Below are 19489 nucleotides of genomic sequence, written 5' to 3' on the forward strand. Positions count from 1 at the left end.
CAGCTGAGCTACCAGGGAAGCACAAGAATACTGGAGTGGGTAGCCTATCCCTTCTCTAGTGGATCTTCCTGACCCAGGAATTGAACCGGGTCCTGGTGGCTCAGAGGGTAAACTGTCTGCCTGTAATGCGGGAGACCTGGGTTCAGTCCCTGGGTTGAGAAGATCCCCTAGAGAAGGAAATGGCAACCCACTCCAGTATTCTTGCCTGGAGAATCCTATGGACGGAGGAGTCTGGTAGGCTACAGTCCATGGAGTCGCAAGAGTCGGACACGACTGAGCCACTTTACTTTCTTTCTTTCTCCTGCATTGCAGGCAGATTCTTTGCCAGCTGAGCTACCAGAGTTGATACAGAGGTTGGAGCTAAATACGAGTGCATTGCTGCTCTTAACCGCCATGGAGATGGTCCCAGGCTTCACTCCCCAAATCAGAAGCCTGGCTTGGTCCATCAAGTGAGAGGAGGCATGCAGCTATGTGGTTCTAATTACAGATCTGCCTCTAACTGGTAGGAGGACCTCTGAGTGAGACATTTGTCTCCTCTTATGTCTTGGTCTTTCCATGTGAGGAATAAGCAGCCCAGTCTTCATTTATTATGGTTCTTTCTTTTACTGATCCTCCATCTACTTCAAATATGATAAGGCAGTTTAAGATAAGACTGTATATGCAAGAATGTGTGCCTTTGAAAATAATTAAGACTGAAGAAGAAAAGAGGCCAGTAATAAAGAAGGAGAAATTGTTAAAGGAAGACTAGGTCCCTGAGACTTCCCTGGTGGTCCAGTGGTTAAGAATTCGGCTTCCAGTGCAGGGGACACTGGTTTGCTCCCTGGTTGGGGAACTAAGATCCCACATGCCCTGGAGCAACTAGGCCACCTGCAAGCAACCACTGAGCCTGTGCACTTCAGAGCCCAAGCTCCGCAACAGGAAAACCCTGAGCAGCGCAATGAAGACCCAGCACAGCCAAAATTTAAAAAAATAATAATAACTTAAAAAAAAAAAAGACCTGGTCCTAAATATATATTGACTGTGTAGATCCAAATATATATCAGGAGAATGAATAACCAGACTTCATGGTCACTGGTGTGGGAGTCGATGCGCTAATAGCAATGATGTTTAGAACATACATGTATCAGGTACTACCCTAAGCATTTTATATGCATCAGCTATTTCATTTCATAAAATGACTCTAATTTAGAGAGAGATTATTATTCTCACTTTGAAGACAAAGAGACTGAGACCCACAAATGTTACATAACTGCCCAGGGTCCTGCAGGAAAAACCCGGGTATCAACACAGAGGCCTCACTGCAGGTCTCTCCAGCAGAGCTCTGCCCAGAAAACCTCCAGCTTTGCTCTTGATCCTGGCTTCCTCTAGTGCCTCAGACCAAATGACCCAGGAGTGTTGCTTTGGGGATGGGGGCAGCTGTCAGGGGGAACGGGCAGAGAATGAAGACACCGCTGGAGAGGACCTTGTGTAAACCAAGTCACTTCAGTCGTGTCCAACTCTGCGACCCCATGGGCTGTAGTACACCAGGCTCCTCTGTCCACAGGGATTCTCCAGGCAAGAATACTGGAGCGGGTTGTCACTACCTTCTCCAGGGGATCCTCCCAACCCAGGTATCAGGCTCCCATTTCTTGTGTCTCCTGCGTTGGCAGGTGGGTTCTTTACCACTAGCACCACCTGGGAAGCCCAGGTGGGGGACCTTTGTTGTTCAGTTGCTCAGTCGTGTCTGACTCTCTGCGACCCCGTGGACTGCAGCACGCCAGGCTTCCCTGTCCTTCACTATCTCCTGGAGTTTGCTCAAACTCATGTCCACTGAGTCGGTGATGCCATCCAACATTCTCATCTGCTGTCGTCCCCTTCTCCTCATGCTCTCAATCTTTCCCAGCATCAGGGTCTTTTCTAATGAGTCGGTTCTTTGCATCAGGTGGCCAAAGTATTGGAGCCTCAGCTTCAGCATCAGTCCTCTCAATGAATATTCAGGGTTGATTTCCTTTAGGATAGACTGGTTGGATCTCCTTACAGTCCAAGGGACTCCCAAGAATCTTCTCCAGCATCACAGTTCAAAAGCATCAATTCTTTGGTGCTCAGCTTTCTTTATGGTCCAACTCTCACATCCGTACATGACTACTGGGAAAACTTTGACTATATGGACCTTTGTTGACAAAGTGATGTCTCTGCTCTTTAATACACTGTCTAGGTTTGTCATAGCTTTTCTTCCAAGGAGCAAGTGTCTCTGCCTCTGAGGCCCAGAACTTCCCAGGAGGCTATAGCCTCCCAGCTCAGGCTGATTATTCCATTGCCTCAGTCTCTGAGATTCTTGCTCTGTTACAAGATCTGGGGACGAGACTGTACTTGATGCCATCCACAGGGTGTGAGCCCCATTTATTATATTTTGAGTGGCATGAGGGCTAATAAAACAGCCACTTTTTGGTACCAGGATCTCTGAGCATCCTTGGGAACCTTTGGTTTGGTAGCCTGATAGGAGGAGCTTCCCTTACCTGAGTCTGAAAGTTGGACAACAGAGATAACGTGGTCAGGGAATGCTGGCCTGAGTATCCCCATGGGTACTGCTCCAAGAGAGCCCACCTTAAGCTGCTCCTGAGTCCTCCAGGGCTGATGAGAGGAGGCCAAAATGGAAACTTTGGTAATCGTGGTTCACCGGGCCCCTGTACTTGTGTGACCCACTAATGTTTTTAAATGCCTGAAACAGCCGAAACTTCCTGTCTACTTCACGCTGATCACCGCTAGTTCATACCTTAAGAATGGCTTACATTAAAATGCTACTTATCTAATGCATAAGATTGTGAAATAATAATGTAGGGTTTTTTGTTTTATTTTTTAAAGACATTGTCATGATGAGGAAGGTCTCCATAGCAACAAACTGGAGACTGTGAAGATGTGACACTTTAAAGGCCATGGGCACTGCTAGAGCCACCCTTTCATGATCAAAGTTTCAGCTCTTCATACACAACAAAGGGTGCTATGCTTGCAGGAGTTGCTCACCCACCCTCTGGCACAGGCAGGAAAGAGCCACAGTTGAATGAAAACTGAGAGTTACTAAGGGGTTGGGTCAATAGAGAGAAAGCAAACTCCAAATATTGACATTGCAAAACCAGCCCTCCCTGGGACTGTAAAATGGAAGCTGAGCTAGCTGCTGGTTGGCCTTACTTCGGCGCTAGCCAAGTCTCTCCAAGCACAAGCCAGTCTCCTCTCTTCTGTAGTTGGCTATTCTGAGCCACACAATTTCCTGCTGTCAACAACAGAACCATGGTTTAAAATACTGGGTATAGAGAAACCCCAACTCTTTGGTGGATCTAGGACTGCAGGCCTTTTCCTCTGTTCACCTTCATAAGAAGAAAGTTGTTCTGCTGCACTAAGATGAACCCTAGTTGGAAAAGATCGCATAAACCTCACTTTCCTTTTTTTAAATTAGAGGCTAATTACTTTACAATATTGTGATGGTTTCAGCCATACGTCAATATGAACTGGCCATAGGTATATATATGTCCCATCCCTCTTGAACCCCCTACCAATCTCCCCCTGCATCCCACCCCTCTAGGTTGTCAGAGAGCACCAGCTTTGGGTTTCCTGCGTCATATAGCGAACTCCCACTGGCTATCTATTTTACACATGGTGATGCGTATGTTTCAGTGCTATTTTCTCAAATCATCCCACACTCTTCTCCCACTGTGTCCAAAAGTCTGTTCTTTATGTCTGTGTTTCCTTTGCTGCCCTGTGAGTAGGATCATCAGTACTATCTTTCTAGATTCCATATATATATATATATATACATATTAATATATAATATTTGTCTTTCTCTTTCTGACTTCCTTCACTCTGTAGAATAGGCTCCAGGTTCATCCCCCTCATTAGAACTGACTCAAATGCATTCCTTTTTATAGCTGAGTAATATTCCACTGTGTATATGTACCACAACTTCCTTATCCATTCATCTGTCAATGGACATCTAGGTTGCTTCCATGTCCTAGCTATTGCAAATGGTGCTTCATTGAACATTGAGGTAGATGGGTCTTTTTCAATTATGGTTTCCTCAGGGTATATACCCAGTAGAACCACACAGTTTGATTTTAACATCCCCTATCCATTCTCCCATTTGCTTTTGTTTATAGCTAGTCCTGGGAGAAGTTTTCCTTAAAGCCAAAGGAACAGTCCTACTGTGAAATGTTGGTGCCCTGCAAATTGCCTGACTGCCGGCCAAGGTGAGTCCCTCCACCTAGGACACCCTCTCCTGTGTGCATGTGTGCTAAGTCACTGCATTCGTGTCTGACTCTTTGTGACCCTGTGGACTGTCCCACCAGGCTCCTCTGTTCATGGGATTCTTCAGGCAAGAATACTGGAGTGGGTAGCCATTTCCTTCTCCAGGGGATCTTCCCGACCCAGGGATTGAACTCATGTCTCTTACATCTCCTGAATTGGCAGGTAGGTTCTTTACCACTAACACCACTTGGGAAGCCCTAGGACACCCTCCCCTGTCTACCCATAGTACAGCTTTCCTCCTTCAAGATTCTTTGCAAAACTGACGGTGGTTTTAAAAACTCCTGGGAAAGCCCAGTGTTGCTGCCCGAAAAGGTGACCTCTCTGGTCCCAAGTTGCCCCATGTGCTAGCCAGCCTCCAAGGCCTACACTCGGGAAGTACAGACCCAGGGAAGCCCAGGCTGCTTCTGCTCTGAAACCCCCATCATTTGCTTGAGCTGACCCCTGTGACCTGAGCCGTTCCCCCAGCATCACAGTTCTGCCCCCACCTCCCTTCATGGAACCCACTTCTAGCCTGCTGGTTTTTAGCAGTGCTGATTTCTACCCTGGTGTGGGAGACAAGAGAATTTCTAGTCTATAGGTGACAGTTAAAACCACAAGAATTGATTACATTGTCCAGAGGGAGCACACAGAGAAGAGGATATAGCAGTAACCTTGGAGACCACAGACATTTCAGGACGACGTGGAAGAAAAGAATCACTGAAGGAAACTGTATTAGTTTCCTATTGCTGCCGTAATAATTTAGTGCTGTAATAAATACCACAATTTAGTGGCCTAATGCAACACAAATTTATTACTTTACAGTTCTGGAGGTCAGAAGTCTAAAATGGGGGCTTCCCTAGTGGTCCAGTGTTTAAGAATCCACCTTAACCCAGGTTAGATCCCTGCCAGGAAGATCCCACATGCCACAGGGCAACTACGCCAGTGTGCAATGACTACTGAGCCAGTGCGCCTTAGAGCCTGTGCTCTGCAACCAGGGGAGCCGACACAGTGAGAAGCCCGAGCACAGCAACTAGAGAGTAGGCCCCACTTGCCGCAACTAGAGAGAGCCCGCACGCAGCACTGAAGACCCAATACAGCCAAAAATAAAAATAAATTAAAAAAAAAAAGTCTCAAATGGGTCTGCAGGGTTTCATTCCTTCTGGACGCTTCCAGGAGAGCATCTGTTTCCTTGACTTTCCTGGCTTCCAGAAGCCACCCACATTCTTTGGCTCATAGTCCCCTTCCACCATCTTCATGGGCAGCAGAGGAGCATCTTCAAATTTCTTTCTCTCTATTCCTGATCTACTGTCTGACTCTGATCCTCCTGCCTCCCTCTTAGAAAGATGGGAGCACATGGAGAATCTCCTTATCACAAGATCCTTAACTTGATCAAACCTGCCAAGTCCCTTCTGTCATCTAAGGTACATTCGTGGGTGTCAGTGATTAGGATGTGGATACAGGTAGGGGACCATTATTCAGCCAACCATAGAAACTAAGAAAGATGGGCCAGGTGGGAAGAGCTGGGGTGACAGGGCCAGGAAGTCAAGGGAGTTTGAAGAAGGTGCAATCAACGGGGAGAAATGCCACCGGAGACAGAAACATCAGCTGGAAGTTGAGTGAAGAATGGGTTGTTTGCATGGTTTCCAGAGATTTCTAAGTGCAAAGACACACACACACACAAACTTTTACAACTGGGAGAGCTGGCTGTAACCACCCTAACTTGGGATGGCACTTCGCATCCATAAAAGTGGGCTCCCGGACACTCCTGCCTCTTTTAGATGCTCAGTGCCCAGCACTCTCCATGAAGCATTATGCCCCAAAGTATTTAACTGCATCCAATCAAGCATTCAGACCAAATTCTAGTCTGTGGGAAGTATAGGAGACAAGAGAGCAAAAGGAAGAACACCACAAGGAGATAATCAGACAAATCCAGAATGTGGGACGTTCTACAAAGTGATGACCTGGCCAATACCATGAAAAATGAAGAGGGACGGGAGAGGGGTTGGGACAGGTTGAGAGACATAAGAGACACAGAAAACAAAATAAACACGTGATCTATACTGAATCCTGATCTGACAGACAGCAATACAAGACAATGTGGGGACTATGAGGGAAATTTTAATTTGAACCAAAGAATTTTTTAAAATCAGGGAATGATGGCAAGTTTTGTCAGGTGAGCTAAAGGTACTCTGTGGTTATGCAGAATGTGAATTGTTTCAGTTTTCTTTCCCGTGTTTGTTTTGTTTCTTTCGTTTTATAATGGAAGAGACTTGAACTTATATTTAGACTAAGGGAAGGAATGAGAAAAAGGGGAAGAGTGGAGACATGGAGAGAAAAATAATGGATGTAGGGAGATTCCTGAGGAGAAGGGAGCCTTTGGGGAAGAAAAAGATGGATACAAGTTGAGGGACCCCCAGCAGATAGTTTTCTCAGTGAACAGAAGAAGGCAAGACCATCTCTGAGACTGAGGAAGCAGATTCAGGATGGTGCTTGAGGAGACAACAGAAGGTCTCTAGTGAGCACTGAGAAGATGAGAGAAGGCGGTGGTCAAAGAATGGATAAGGAGCTGCCCTGAAAGCCAAGTCAAAATTTAAAGCATGCTTCTGTAGATGCCCCAATCCTCACATCAGGTGGTTTTCTGAGGGCGGTTCTCTGAGTGGGGCATTTGGGTGCAGAAGGCAGAGCATGGCTGCAGCAGGTGGACAGGAGCCTGGTTCCTGCTGGGTCTGGCGGGGAGGCCAAGAAAGGGAGCCTCAGAAGGAGCTGCCCTGGGTAGAGGGAAGGGAAGGCGTCTGAGAGGTGAGGTCTTGAAGCAGGGAGGGTGGTTTCTTACTGGCTCAGATGGTGAAGAATCTGCCTGCGATGCAGGAGACCCGGGTTCAATCCCTGAGTTGGGAAGATACCCTGGAGAAGGGAATGGCAACCCAGTCTAGTCTTCTTGCCTGGAGAATTCCATGGACAGAGAAGCCTGGTGGGCTACAGTCCATGGGGTTGCAAAGAGTCGGACATGACTGAGCGACTTTCACATTCACAGAGCCTCCAGGCAAGTCACAGCCCCTCTGCTTTACCGGAAAGAGAGACTCCCCCGCCCCCCACCGCAACCGGGTCCCACATCACCCCGACATGCTTCAAGAGCTTCCCTCCCCTCCCAAGGGACTCGCTTCTGTGCTGCCTCTGAGTGTGCTTGCCTTCAGGCTGGGGTGCAGTGTGAACACAAAGGGTTGTATGCCACAATCTGAGATGAAAGCACAATTTTTAAAAATTTGGGTAAAATTCACAAAACAAAAAGTGAACCCTTTTAAAGTGCAAAATTCAGTAGCGCTCAATACATTCACAATGTTTTGCAACTAAAGCAGAACCCCAAAGGAAACCCACATCCTGGTCATCAATCAGTCACTTTCTATTCCTGTCCCCCCACCCACCCCAGCCCCCGGCAAACACTAATCTGCTTTCTGTCTCTATGGAGTCACCTATTCTGGTATCTCATTGAAATGGAAATACAATATGTGACCTTCTGGTTGTGTCCACCTTCTGGCTACTATGAACTGTGCTGCCAGAAACATTGGTAATCAAGTATTTGTTTGAGTGTCTGTTTTCTGTTCTCTTTGGTACATATCTAGGGAGAAATGCTGAGTCATATGGTAATCCTATATGTTTAACTTTTGGAGGAACCACTAAACTGTTTTCCACAGTGTCTACACTGTTTTACAGCTTGGCTAGCAAGGTACAAGGGTTCCAATTTCTACATATCCTCACCAACACGGCTTTTTATAGGATTTTAAAAATATATAAACAACCTAGTGGGTGTGAAGAAGTATCTCTCTATGATTTCTGACTTGCATTTCTGTCATAATTAGTGATGCTGAGCATCAGTTCATGTGCTTTCTGGACATTTGTATATCTTCTTTGGAGAAATGTCTATTCAAGTCCTTTGCCCAATTTTTAATTGGGTTTTCTTTTTGTTGTTGAGTTGTAAGAGTTTTTCATATATTCTGGTTACTGAGCCCTTATTGTATATGAGAATCACAAACATTTTCTCTCATTCTGTAGTTGTCTTTTGTTCTGTAGTGTCCTTTGATGCACAAAAGTTTTTAATTTTGAAGAAGTCAAATTCATTTATTTTTTCTTTTGTTGCTTTTGTTTTTACTATCATATCTAAGAATCCATTGCAAAATTCAAGACCATAAAGATAGACCCATATATTTCTTCTAAGAGTTCTACAAGTTTAACTCTTATATTTAGGTCTTTGATCTATTTTGAGTTAATTTTTTAAAAAAATTTTTATTTGTTTATTTGGCTGCATTGGGTCTTAGTTGTGACCAGAGGGCATTTGGAATCTTCCCGGACCCAGGACTGAACCTACATCTCCTGCACTGCAAGGCGGACTCCCCACCACTGGGCCACCAGGGAAGTTCTTGAGTTAATTTTTATATATGCTGTGAGGTAGGGATGAAAGTACAAACTTTAAATCCATGATCCTTCATCAGTTCAGTTCAGTTCAGTTCAGTTCAGTCGCTCAGTCGTGTTTGACTCTTTGTGACCCAATGAATCACAGCACGTCAGGCCTCCCTGTCCATCACCAACTCCCGGAGTTCACTCAAACTCATGTTCATCAAGTCGGTGATGCCATCCAGCCATCTCATCCTCTGTCGTCCCCTTCTCCTCCTGCCCCCAATCCCTCCCAGCAACAGAGTCTTTTCCAATGAGTCAACTCTTCGCATGAGGTGGCCAAAGTATTGGAGTTTCAGCTTCAGCATCAGTCCTTCCAATGAACACCCAGGACTGATCTCCTTTAGAATGGACTGGTTGGATCTCCTTGCAGTCCAAGGGACTCTCAAGACCCGTGGCAGATTCATGTTGATGTATGGCAAAACCAATACAATATTGTAAAGTAATTAGCCTCTAATTAAAATAAATAAATTTAAATTAAAAAAAATACAAAAAAAAAAAAAAAAGAGTCTTCTCCAACACCACAGTTCAAAAGCATCAATTCTTTGGCGCTCAGCTTTCTTCACAGTCCAACTTTCACATCCATGCATGACTACTGGAAAAACCATAGCCTTGACTAGATGGACCTTTGTGATCCTTCATAGTATTTTGTTATTTATACGAGGTTCATATATTAGATCGTTTATGTAAATAACCTCGGCATTTTCATATTTAATATTTTCAGTTTATCCTTAGAGTGACCTCAAAAGTCAGGGCACATGATCAGTGCACTGTTCCCAGAACTTACATTTGGACCCACCAGGCAATAAGGCAGGTGCACAGAAGTAAATCTCTAAGCAAATAGTTGAGCTTAGTTGGCTCCATCATCTCCTGTCACCTGTCCCTCAACATCACCTCAAGTTCAGATATTCTCATTAAAGACTTAAAGGTATCAAATAAACTTAAAAAACTATACTGCGTATGATATGCAGGAATAGTATTAGCAAAATCAGATTTTTTTTGGTGACTAATGTCAGCACAGCTTCAACCCTTGGGGTAGTCAAGCACAGGCTGGATAAATATCCATTAAGAAAGAAGGAAGAAACAGAGAAGTCTCAGGCTTGGAAAGCTGGAAAGAGCATCTTTCTGCTAGCAAAGGCTGCCTCTGAAGCTGAACTCTGAACCTCCTGCAATTATCTGACTTACTTATAATCATCTGTCCTTATATAATCTCCACTGTCTGCAGTACACTAATCATTAGTCAACTGCTCTCTTGCTAATGCAGTGATTCACTGTGATGAGGAATCGAGGAATTTGCAGGACCTGGAATTTTCAAGGCTGTTGCTAATAAAATGCCTACCAGGGGCCAGGATGTGCTTCAGGGAACTCTGGGGCTGGCAGCCACCTGCTTCTATATCTCCCCCTGGGGAGATGCCCTGTGGACGCATCGATGACTGGTTTATCTTCCATTTAGATGTTCTTTTCCAGACTATAGTTATCTTAAACAGGGCAAGTGAAACGGTATCTGAAGCTGTTGCCAGGGTAACGTGACAAAAGACTTTACCCTTGCTGCTGTATATGTAATTTGTCAAAGGCAGCTGGTTCACAGAGAGAGGAAAGAGGGGAATAGGTGATTAGTTTTGGTCTTTGAAAGAAGAGTTGAAAGACTATCTTCTGGTTAAATCAATTTTAGAAGAGGAAAGCAGTTGTGACCTGTGCAATAAAAACTCAGAAAAGTCAGGTTGGGAAGGCTAAGACCACAAACCTTAAACTTTCCTTTTTTTCCCTGGTGATATCTGTAAAATAGTTGCATGTTAGGGCTTTCAACACCAAGCTGCTTGAAGGCTTAGAGCTGAAAGTATTCCCTGAAGGGAGAGGAACTGAGAGAGAGAGCAAGAAGTTGAAGAAAGCAACTGGGATATTCAAGGAGGACAGATGCTTAGGAAGTTGGGAGCTCTTTTTTGTTGTTGTTTTAAACTTTTTATTTTGTATCAGGGTATAGCTGATTAACAGTGTTTCAGGTGAACAGCAAAGGGACTCAGCCATACGTATACCTGTATCCATTCTCTCCCAAATTCCCCTGCCATCCAGGCTGCCACATAACATCAAGCAGAGTTCCACGTGCCATATAGTAGGTCCTTCTTGGTTACCTATTTTAAACACAGCAGTGTGTACATGCCCATTCCAAACTCTCAAACTATCCCTTCAAAGTTGGGAATTCTTGACACAACTGATAGTTCTTCTCTCCACACGCCAGAAGCAGATAGCAGCCACTTGTTCAGGGATAAGTTATGTTACAAAGCTTGGACTGAGTTCAATCCGCTCATGGTATCAGTGAAAAGCCAGGCTCATGAAAGATAACCTTCTCGAGGTTACCCAGCTAGGAAAGGGCAGAACTAAGCCAGAAGCCCTGCTTCCTGCTTCCCCGTGATCTTTCCACTTATCTGATGCCTCTGTCCTGTGAACATCAATTTATTTTATCTTTGAAAGAAGCACAACCTGGACAGCTTTCAAAGTATGCCCTGTGGAGTCAGGGGCCAAGCTTCGAGGGCGCTGGCCACCGCCTGCTCTCAAAGGAATACCCCCCCTTTCTACTTTAATATCTATTGGGGCCCCACCTATAATTATTTAAGGGAAAAATCATTTTTAAAAATCAGAAAACAAATAGGAATGGATCATAACAAAGCTGACCCAGAAGTTCTGCCCCACTCTCCCCACCATGCCCACTCTCCAGGGCCCCTCGGACCTCCTTACCGAGTTGGTGCCGAGGATCTGCAGATTGGGTTTCTCCGACTCAAGCAGCTTGGCCACCATCTTGAGGAAACTCTCCACGAAGAGGTTGATGCTCTGGCAGTGACAGGCCATGAGCAGTTGGTCCAGCGCCTCCATGGCGATGCACACGTATCTGGGGAAAGCAGCACCACCGCCATTGCTCAGCCTCATGCTGAGTACTCAGTACTCATCACAAAGTACTCAGCCTCATCACTCAATCACCCGCACCACATGTCTGGGACAACCTCGATGGCAGTGCAGTGACCACCTGGGCAGCATCCAGCTAATAGAGCTCTTCCCAGGTTGCCATGTCTGGACGGCTGTTCCATCAAGCGCCCACTCCAGCCCAGCACTGAGAAGCAGAATGAAGCAGAGCTGCAAGGGAGCCTAGAGATGGATTCATCAAGCCCCTTATTTTACACACAAAGAATATGAGAGACAAGGCATACCATTTCACGAGGAAATTTGAGCAGAAAGAAAAGCAAGCAAGCCCTAATAACCTCCATCCTTTATTTACAATTCTACTTTCAGAAGCAGCAAAAAAGAGGACTGAACCTTCTGCTACCTGCCAGCCCTTTAACCACTTGATAACAACAATCTATTTTACCATGTTCTTCTCTTCTCTGTGCTAAAAATACCCAGTCCTGGGAATTCCCTGGCAGTCCAGGGGTTAGGACTCTGCACTTTCACTTCTCAGGGCCTAGGTTCAATCTCTGGTCAGGGAACTAAGATTCCCACAAGCAGCATGGCATGACCAAAAATAATAATAATAATAATTAAATTACATTGAAAAAGTAAAAATACCCAATCCTTTCCAGGCTAGCCTTTGTAGGACAACCCCTAATTGTTATCTTCTTCAATGCCTCTCTTAAATCCCAAGAAAAATGCCACAAATCAAATTCCTATTGAGAATTAGGGATGCATGCCTAAACTCAAACCCAGCATTTATTCCATGATAGTGACATAACGAGCATACGGTCAGGTAAGGCACGTCAGGAAAGATACATCCTCCACTTAAAAAGCATTTGCATTCTAAAGAAAGCAAGGCAGACATACACAGAAAAAGGTTATTTTTAACTTCTAATAAGGGAGCCTCAGCAAAACTAACCTGGTTAAAAATGTTATAGTTTTCATTAAGGACTTAGGTGTCTGGGGCAGAAGGCTAGATGTCTCCCCTGGAAACTATTTTTGCCCTTCTCACTGCTTATTTAGAAGTTTATCTGAACTGCGGCTGCTCACTGGGAACATTTCCCAGCCTCTCCTGCTGCTAGGTGAGGCCACATGACTTAAACATTGCCCTTAAAATGAGGGGGAGTGATGCAAGCAGTGTCGAGCATCACTTGCTTGAAAAACAGGCTTGCCCTGTCCTCTGAGTCCTCTCTTCTCTCTTCCTGCTGATTGTGGAGTGGGAGCAACTGGATGGCAAGAGGTGAAAGCCCCAGATGACCTTGTGGAGCACAGCCCACTGGCCCAGACTGGATTATTGCTTGAGAGAGAGAAAAAAATACTTCTTTACTGCTGGTTGTTTTTCAGTTGCTCTATCGTGTCTGATTCTTTGCAATCCCATGGACTGCAGCACGCCAGGCATCTCTGTCCTTCACCATCTCCTGGAGCTTGCTCATACTCATGTCCATTGAGTCGATGATGCCTTCCAACCATCTCATCTTCTGTCACCCCCTTCTCCTCCTGCCCTTAATCTTTCCTAGCATCAGGGTCTTTTCTGAGTCAGCTGTTTGCATCAGGTGGCCAAAGTATTGGGGCTTCAGCTTCAGCATCAGTCCTTCCAATGAATATTCAGGGTTGATTTCTTCTACTGCTGGAGCCAGTATATTTAAGTCTCTTTATGTCTAAATGACACAAGTATCTGATAATCAGATTTAGGAGTGCTTTAGAAACCTGAGGGCACAAATAAAAGCGAATCCTGAGCAATCCAAAGCAACTCACAGGCAAGAGAAGTAAGGGCTGAACCTGACCCCATCCTGCAGGAGGGGGAGTCACTTGAGACTCCATGGATGAGGAGCGTGGCTCACGTGCCTATTACAGGGCGGTGATCCCTCTACCCGCAGAGCCAAACCACATGGAACAGAAAAGTACTTCCTGATATAAACAAAATGCAGGCCAGACAGAGAGAGTGGACAACTCCAAACCTACCGGGGTGCTGAGGAGTCAGGCTGAGGCCTGTAAGTTAAAGCAAGTAGGAAAAGGCCTCTCTTCAAGAAGCTGCCCAGCGTCAGGTTTATAGGCCATGTGTATAATAGGGAACGAATTAAAAGATTTGTTCTGAGGCCCTCCCTGGCAGCCCAGTGGTTAAGACTCCAGAGTTCACTGCAGGGGGCGCAGGCTCAATCCCTGGTGGGAGAACTAAGATCCTACCCATGCCAAAATAAACACATAAGTAAAAGTTGAAAAGAGCTTAAGATACTAGTATCTTTTTTTTTTTTTTCTTTACATGTGTTCCCCATCCTGAACCCTCCTCCCTCCTCCCTCCCCATACCATCCCTCTGGGTCGTCCCAGTGCACCAGCCCCAAGCATCACATGAAAAGATGCTCAACATCACTCATTATCAGAGAAATGCAAATCAAAACCACTATGAGATACCATTTCACACCAGTCAGAATGGCTGCGATCCAAAAGTCTACAAATAATAAATGCTGGAGAGGGTGTGGAGAAAAGGGAACCCTCTTACACTAGTATCTTGAGTTATTAAAATCTTAAGATCTTGCAGACCCAAGCCTGGCACACGCTGGGTCCACCGTGTAGGTCATGAAGCAGGCTGACTCTTGCAGGGTTGAGGCAGCAGCCTGGGGTGGGGCCCTTCCAAACAGCTGGCAGGGAAACATGGACACATTCTGGCAGTGAAACACGGCAGCTGGGAAATGGGAGCAGGCAGCAGCATGGAATTCTCTTCTATGAATCATCCCAGAACATGCCAGGTGACACAGTGGTAAAGAATCCGCCTGCCAATGCAGGAGATGCAAGAGGTGCAGGTTCAATTCCTGGGTTGGGAGGATTCCCTGGAGTAGGAAATGGCAACCCACTCCAGTATTCTTGCTTAAAAAATTCCATGGATAGAAGAGCCTGGCGGGCTATGGTCCATGGGAGTCACAAAGAGTCAGACATAACATGAATCATCCCAGCGTCCTTCAATATGAAGGGTTTCACCATTATTTTACAGAGTTTAAATGAGGGAAAGGAAGGGATGGGGTGGGGTTTGGCAAGAGAAGAAACTAGAAGGCCTCCCAAACCCCAAAGCTTAGATTGCTGCTTTTCCTTTTCCTGTAAAAAATTCCCAGAAAATCCTGATAAGGAAGACGGTCCTTTGCTAGCCAGGAAAAAGAAAAAAATTATCTAATTACCAGGAGTGGAAATTTTGATGGAAAGTGAAAATTATGGTAGAAGTGAAACTGAAAAGTAAATGAAGTTTAAGGCCCCTTCTTTTTCTTGAAGATTTTTGTTTTCTTTTGACGTGGATCATTTTTGAAGTCTTCATTGAATTTGTTACAATATTGCTTCTGTTTCATGTTTTGGCTTTTTGGCCAAGAGGTATGTGGGATCTTAGCTCCCCGACCAGGGGTTAAACTTGAACTCTTGGCTTTGGAAGACAGAGCCTTAATCACTGGACCACTGGGGAAGTTCTAAAGCCTTGTTACTTGAATATGTACATGCTGTGTGCTAAGTCACTTCAGTTGTGTCTGACTCTGTGTGACCCCATGGATTGTAGCCCACCAGGCTCCTCTGTCCATGGAATTCTCCAGGCAAGAATATTGGAGCAGGTTGCCATTTCTTTCTCCAGGGGTCTTCCCAACCCAGGGATTGAACCAGAGAAGTTCTCTTAGGTCTCCTGCATTGGCAGGCAGGTTCTTCACCACTAGCACCACCTGGGAAGCCCAGGTGGGGGACCTCTGTTGTTCAGTTGCTCAGTCGTGTCTGACTCTGTGACCCCGTGGACTGCAGCACGCCAGGCTTCCCTGTCCTTCACTATCTCCTGGAGTTTGCTCAAACTCATGTCCACTGAGTCGGTGATGCCATCCAACATTCTCATCCACTGTCGTCCCCTTCTCCTCATGCTCTCAATCTTTCCCAGCATCAGGGTCTTTTCTAATGAGTCGGTTCTTTGCATCAGGTGGCCAAAGTATTGGAGCCTCAGCTTCAGCATCAGTCCTCTCAATGAATATTCAGGGTTGATTTCCTTTAGGATAGACTGGTTGGATCTCCTCACAGTCCAAGGGACTCTCAAGAGTCTTCTCCAGCATCACAGTTCAAAAGCATCGATTCTTCGGTGCTCAGCTTTCTTTATGGTCCAACTCTCACATCCGTACATGACTACTGGGAAAACTTTGACTATATGGACCTTTGTTGGCAAAGTGATGTCTCTGCTTTTTAATACACTGTCTAGGTTTGTCATAGCTTTTCTTCCAAGGAGCAAGTGTCTCTGCCTCTGAGGCCCAGAACTTCCCAGGAGGCTATAGCCTCCCAGCTCAGGCTGATTATTCCATTGCCTCAGTCTCTAAGATTCTTGCTCTGTTACAAGATCTGGGGACGAGACTGTACTTGATGCCATCCATGGGGTGTGAGCCCCATTTATTATATTTTGAGTGGCATGAGGGCTAATAAAAGTGATTTAGCATGCAGGGATGGAAGGACTGTAATTGAGAACTTAAACTTTTCAAAGTATCTTAGAAGACTAGAAGTTAGTGGGATCTTGGAACCTCCTAGTCTAATGCTCACTGCTTTGGTCCTATCTGACAATAAACTTCCTGGGTACATCCTATGCTTTAAATCCATATTCTCAAAGGGAGAGAGCACAGTCTTCTCAGGGTGATGTTCACTGAGCAGGACAGTCTTAGCAGAGATCTAATCTGAACTTGGGATCCTGAAAGGGGTCTGAGAAATGGACCTGACTGGGTTGTTGGAGCAGGGTGGGGAAGGTCGAAGGTGGTGAAGACTAATCTACAGCAGGGGCCTAGGGGCGAAGGCAAGAACAGGGCACAGACCACAGCAGCAGGGGATGACCAAGGGTCTTGGATCCACTAGTAGGGCTTCCCAGCAGAAATCAAGGAATCTGGGATGGACTGGAGTTCATGGGCAGTAACCGAGGTCAGGAGTGGTCAGTTAGTAGGTTACAACAACAGGAACTCAGGGTCATGGGCCAACCAAAGCAGAAGGTGAGTTATAACAACTGAGAAAAAGACGCAGGGGGCCTGGTGCTTGGGGAGAGGCAGGAAATTCCTTGAATTGAGTTCTAGAATAGGCAGCTGCTTCTGCTTCTCTGGTGGCTGGGATGGCAAAGAATCTGCCTGCAATGCAGGAGCCCCAGGTTCACTCCCTGGGGGAGGATCCCTGGGAGCAGAAAATGGCAACCCACTCCAGTATTCTTTCCTGGAGAATTCCATGGAAAAGGAGCCTGGTGGGCTACAGTCCATGGGGTTGAAAAGAGTCGGACACAACTGAGCTACTAACACTCTCACACTTGCTGCTTGAACACCTCTTTTCAGCAAGGAGTGGCCTTAGGACTCTCTGGGAAAGGAGGAGCCAGCATGCAAGGTCTGGGAACCAGACTTGGTTGGAAAGGAGTGCAGATCCAGGGTCAGAGATGGGGACCAGCCAGCAGAGAGAGGGGGCAACTTTAGCTGGGCCAGTCGTCAACTGAGAATCACTCAGAGGGTGGCAGCCTTGACAAAGAACCTCTCATTCTCGGCAGTCTGAATGTATGCAGTCAAGTTCTCCCTACCGAACAGAAACTTCCTGGTTTTAGGAGCCCAGAAGCAGGGGTTGACATCAGACAAGGGAGGGAAGGATGAACCTTCCTGTCTGGTAGGAATCTGCAAAATCTCTGTCTGCAGGGTCAGCTCCACTCTCTAACAGGGTTCAGAGTCCCTCTGGGGACTGTGTATCTCTTGGGAGCCCCACTAAGTCAGTACCAGGCCCAGGCTCCTGGGGAAGTAGCCCAACTCTTTTGGCATAGGGGTCTCCATCCTCCAGTCACTGGGGAACCTGATGATTCATTTTTTAAAATAATTTTTTAAAAATTGATTTATTTGGCTGCACCAGGTCTGAGTTGTAGCACACAGGATCTTGGATCCTCACTGTGACATTTGGGATTTTTTTTTAGTTATGGTGTTCAAACTCTTAGTTGCAGCATGTGGGATGTAGTTCCCTGACCAGGGATCAAACCCTGGGCCCCCTGCACTGGGAGCTTGGAGTCTTAGCCACTGGACCACCAGGGAAGTCCCAACCCGACAGATTCTAATGTGGCCTTCTACACATGGTCATTGCTCTGGGGACACTGTCAGTCAATCCCGAGTCTCACCCACAACCGCTGTTACCTCCCTTGCTCTTCAGTTTCTAGGGGTGTTCTAGCAATTGGGCTGAACTGAAAGGAGGAAAATAGGAGGAATTCTTGCTTTTAGTTGCTCTGCATCTCACTGTTCATCGTAGCCCCCACCAAGGAGAAATACCTTGAAATTCTTATCTTATTCTCTCTCCGCCCACATTGAGTTATCACCCCTGACGCTAAACACATGCCTGTCGAGGAGGGTGTTTCTACCACTCGGTCCAACACCCAAAGTTTTCATGTATATGAGAACACAAACACCTGGATGATGGTAGGGAGACAGCTCCTCACACCATCTCACCTGTCTGTAGGTGAATATTTTGCTACTCCAAAGCTGCCCTCAGTGGTTAGGACAATGGTGATGAGTGTGGAGCTGGGTAAGGAAACTCGGGGAAGAGGCAGAAAGAGACCCAGAGAACAGATCTAACAGATTTCTCTTCTCCCAGTGTTTATGATTAAAGCCCCCAGTGAGGCCATCAAGGCTTTAAATACTTAGACGCTGCAATGGCTATTTTTAACAGAATGATGCCAATTTTGAGTGATAGTTCTGAGGGCAGTGGAATGCTTCTAAGTGGCTCTGCTGGCTACAGGACATTTTTTACTGAGAGAACCATCAGTGCAGAGAGGGCAGGCAAAATTAGTATTAAATGTTTAATGTCAGCGCTTGCATATTAGTTTCAGGTTCAATCTAGGATAAAGATATTTTTATTGTATTTGCTTGAGCCTGCTTTATAATATGTCAAGGCGATTTATATAATCAGCATGTTCAGTATATTCATGCCCTTTTTATTGAGCATGTTAACCTAATTTTATTATATTAATAGAAAGGGATCATAGAAATGAATTGTTTTCAGTCTTGTTTTTCTATCAGGGATAGCTTGATGTAAGGGTGGCTGGTGGGTCCTGTGGAGGGTGGACCTCTATACACTGTCAGCACAGTGCAGACTTGCCCCTCTGGTTCTCACTCCACCTTCCTCATCAGGAGGAAGGGGCCTTGGAGGGTGGTGGGGGTGACAGGTGTAGCTGGGGGGCAGGACAGAGAGGGTCCAGGGAGGTGATCACTGCAAAAGCACAGAGGCCAGAGAGTGAGGTGGGGGGGTCATGAGCTAGTCCATCTGGAGTAGGTGTAGAGCAGCTATGGCAGTTGCGGTGGGTTTGGCTGGGGTTAAAGGCAGTTTGGGGCTTCCTTGGTGGCTCAGTGGTAAAAAATATCTGCCTGCAATTCAGGAAACATAGGAGATGCAGGTTCGATCCCTGGGTCAGGAAGATCCCCTGGAGGAAGGTGTGGCAATGCACTGTAGTATTCTTGCCTGGAGAATCCCATGGACAGAGGAGCCTGGCGTGCTGTCGTCCATAGGGTCGCAAACAGTCGGACATGACTGAAGTGACTGAGGACTCATGCAAAGGCAATATGGGGGCAGGTAGTGGAAGGCCTTAGAAGTCAGGCTGAGGAGCTTGGATTGGAAGCTAAAGGAGCCAGGAAAGTATAGCTTTGGGTCTGTGTTTTAAAGATCATAGCTAGCAGTATTGATCTGAAGGGCCAGAACAGGAAAGATGGGAAGCAGGGAGACTATTTCCAAGGCCACTGCAGTAACCCGGAGTCTGCACCAGGAAAAAGGTAGGAGTAGAGGAAAGTAGAGGATGGATATAAAAGGCTTTGTGGAGAATAGAACCAATGGGACACATGAACAACTGCCCTG

General features: G+C 46.0%; 1 protein-coding gene across 3 annotated transcripts in view; it reads right to left on the minus strand.

Annotated features, from left to right (window-relative positions):
* Nucleotides 1–19489, minus strand: part of EFR3B (EFR3 homolog B) — a 98074-nt gene that overhangs the window by 34404 nt on the left and 44181 nt on the right. For all 3 annotated transcript variants that reach the window (XM_061433127.1, XM_061433126.1, XM_061433125.1), the window contains exon 4: nt 11437–11587. In XM_061433127.1, the coding sequence (XP_061289111.1) occupies nt 11437–11587 (151 nt within the window). The remainder of the gene's footprint in view (nt 1–11436; nt 11588–19489) is intronic.

Source organism: Bos javanicus, chromosome 11 (genome assembly GCF_032452875.1).
Source record: "Bos javanicus breed banteng chromosome 11, ARS-OSU_banteng_1.0, whole genome shotgun sequence".
In the NCBI taxonomy this organism is placed as follows: Eukaryota; Metazoa; Chordata; class Mammalia; order Artiodactyla; family Bovidae; genus Bos; species Bos javanicus.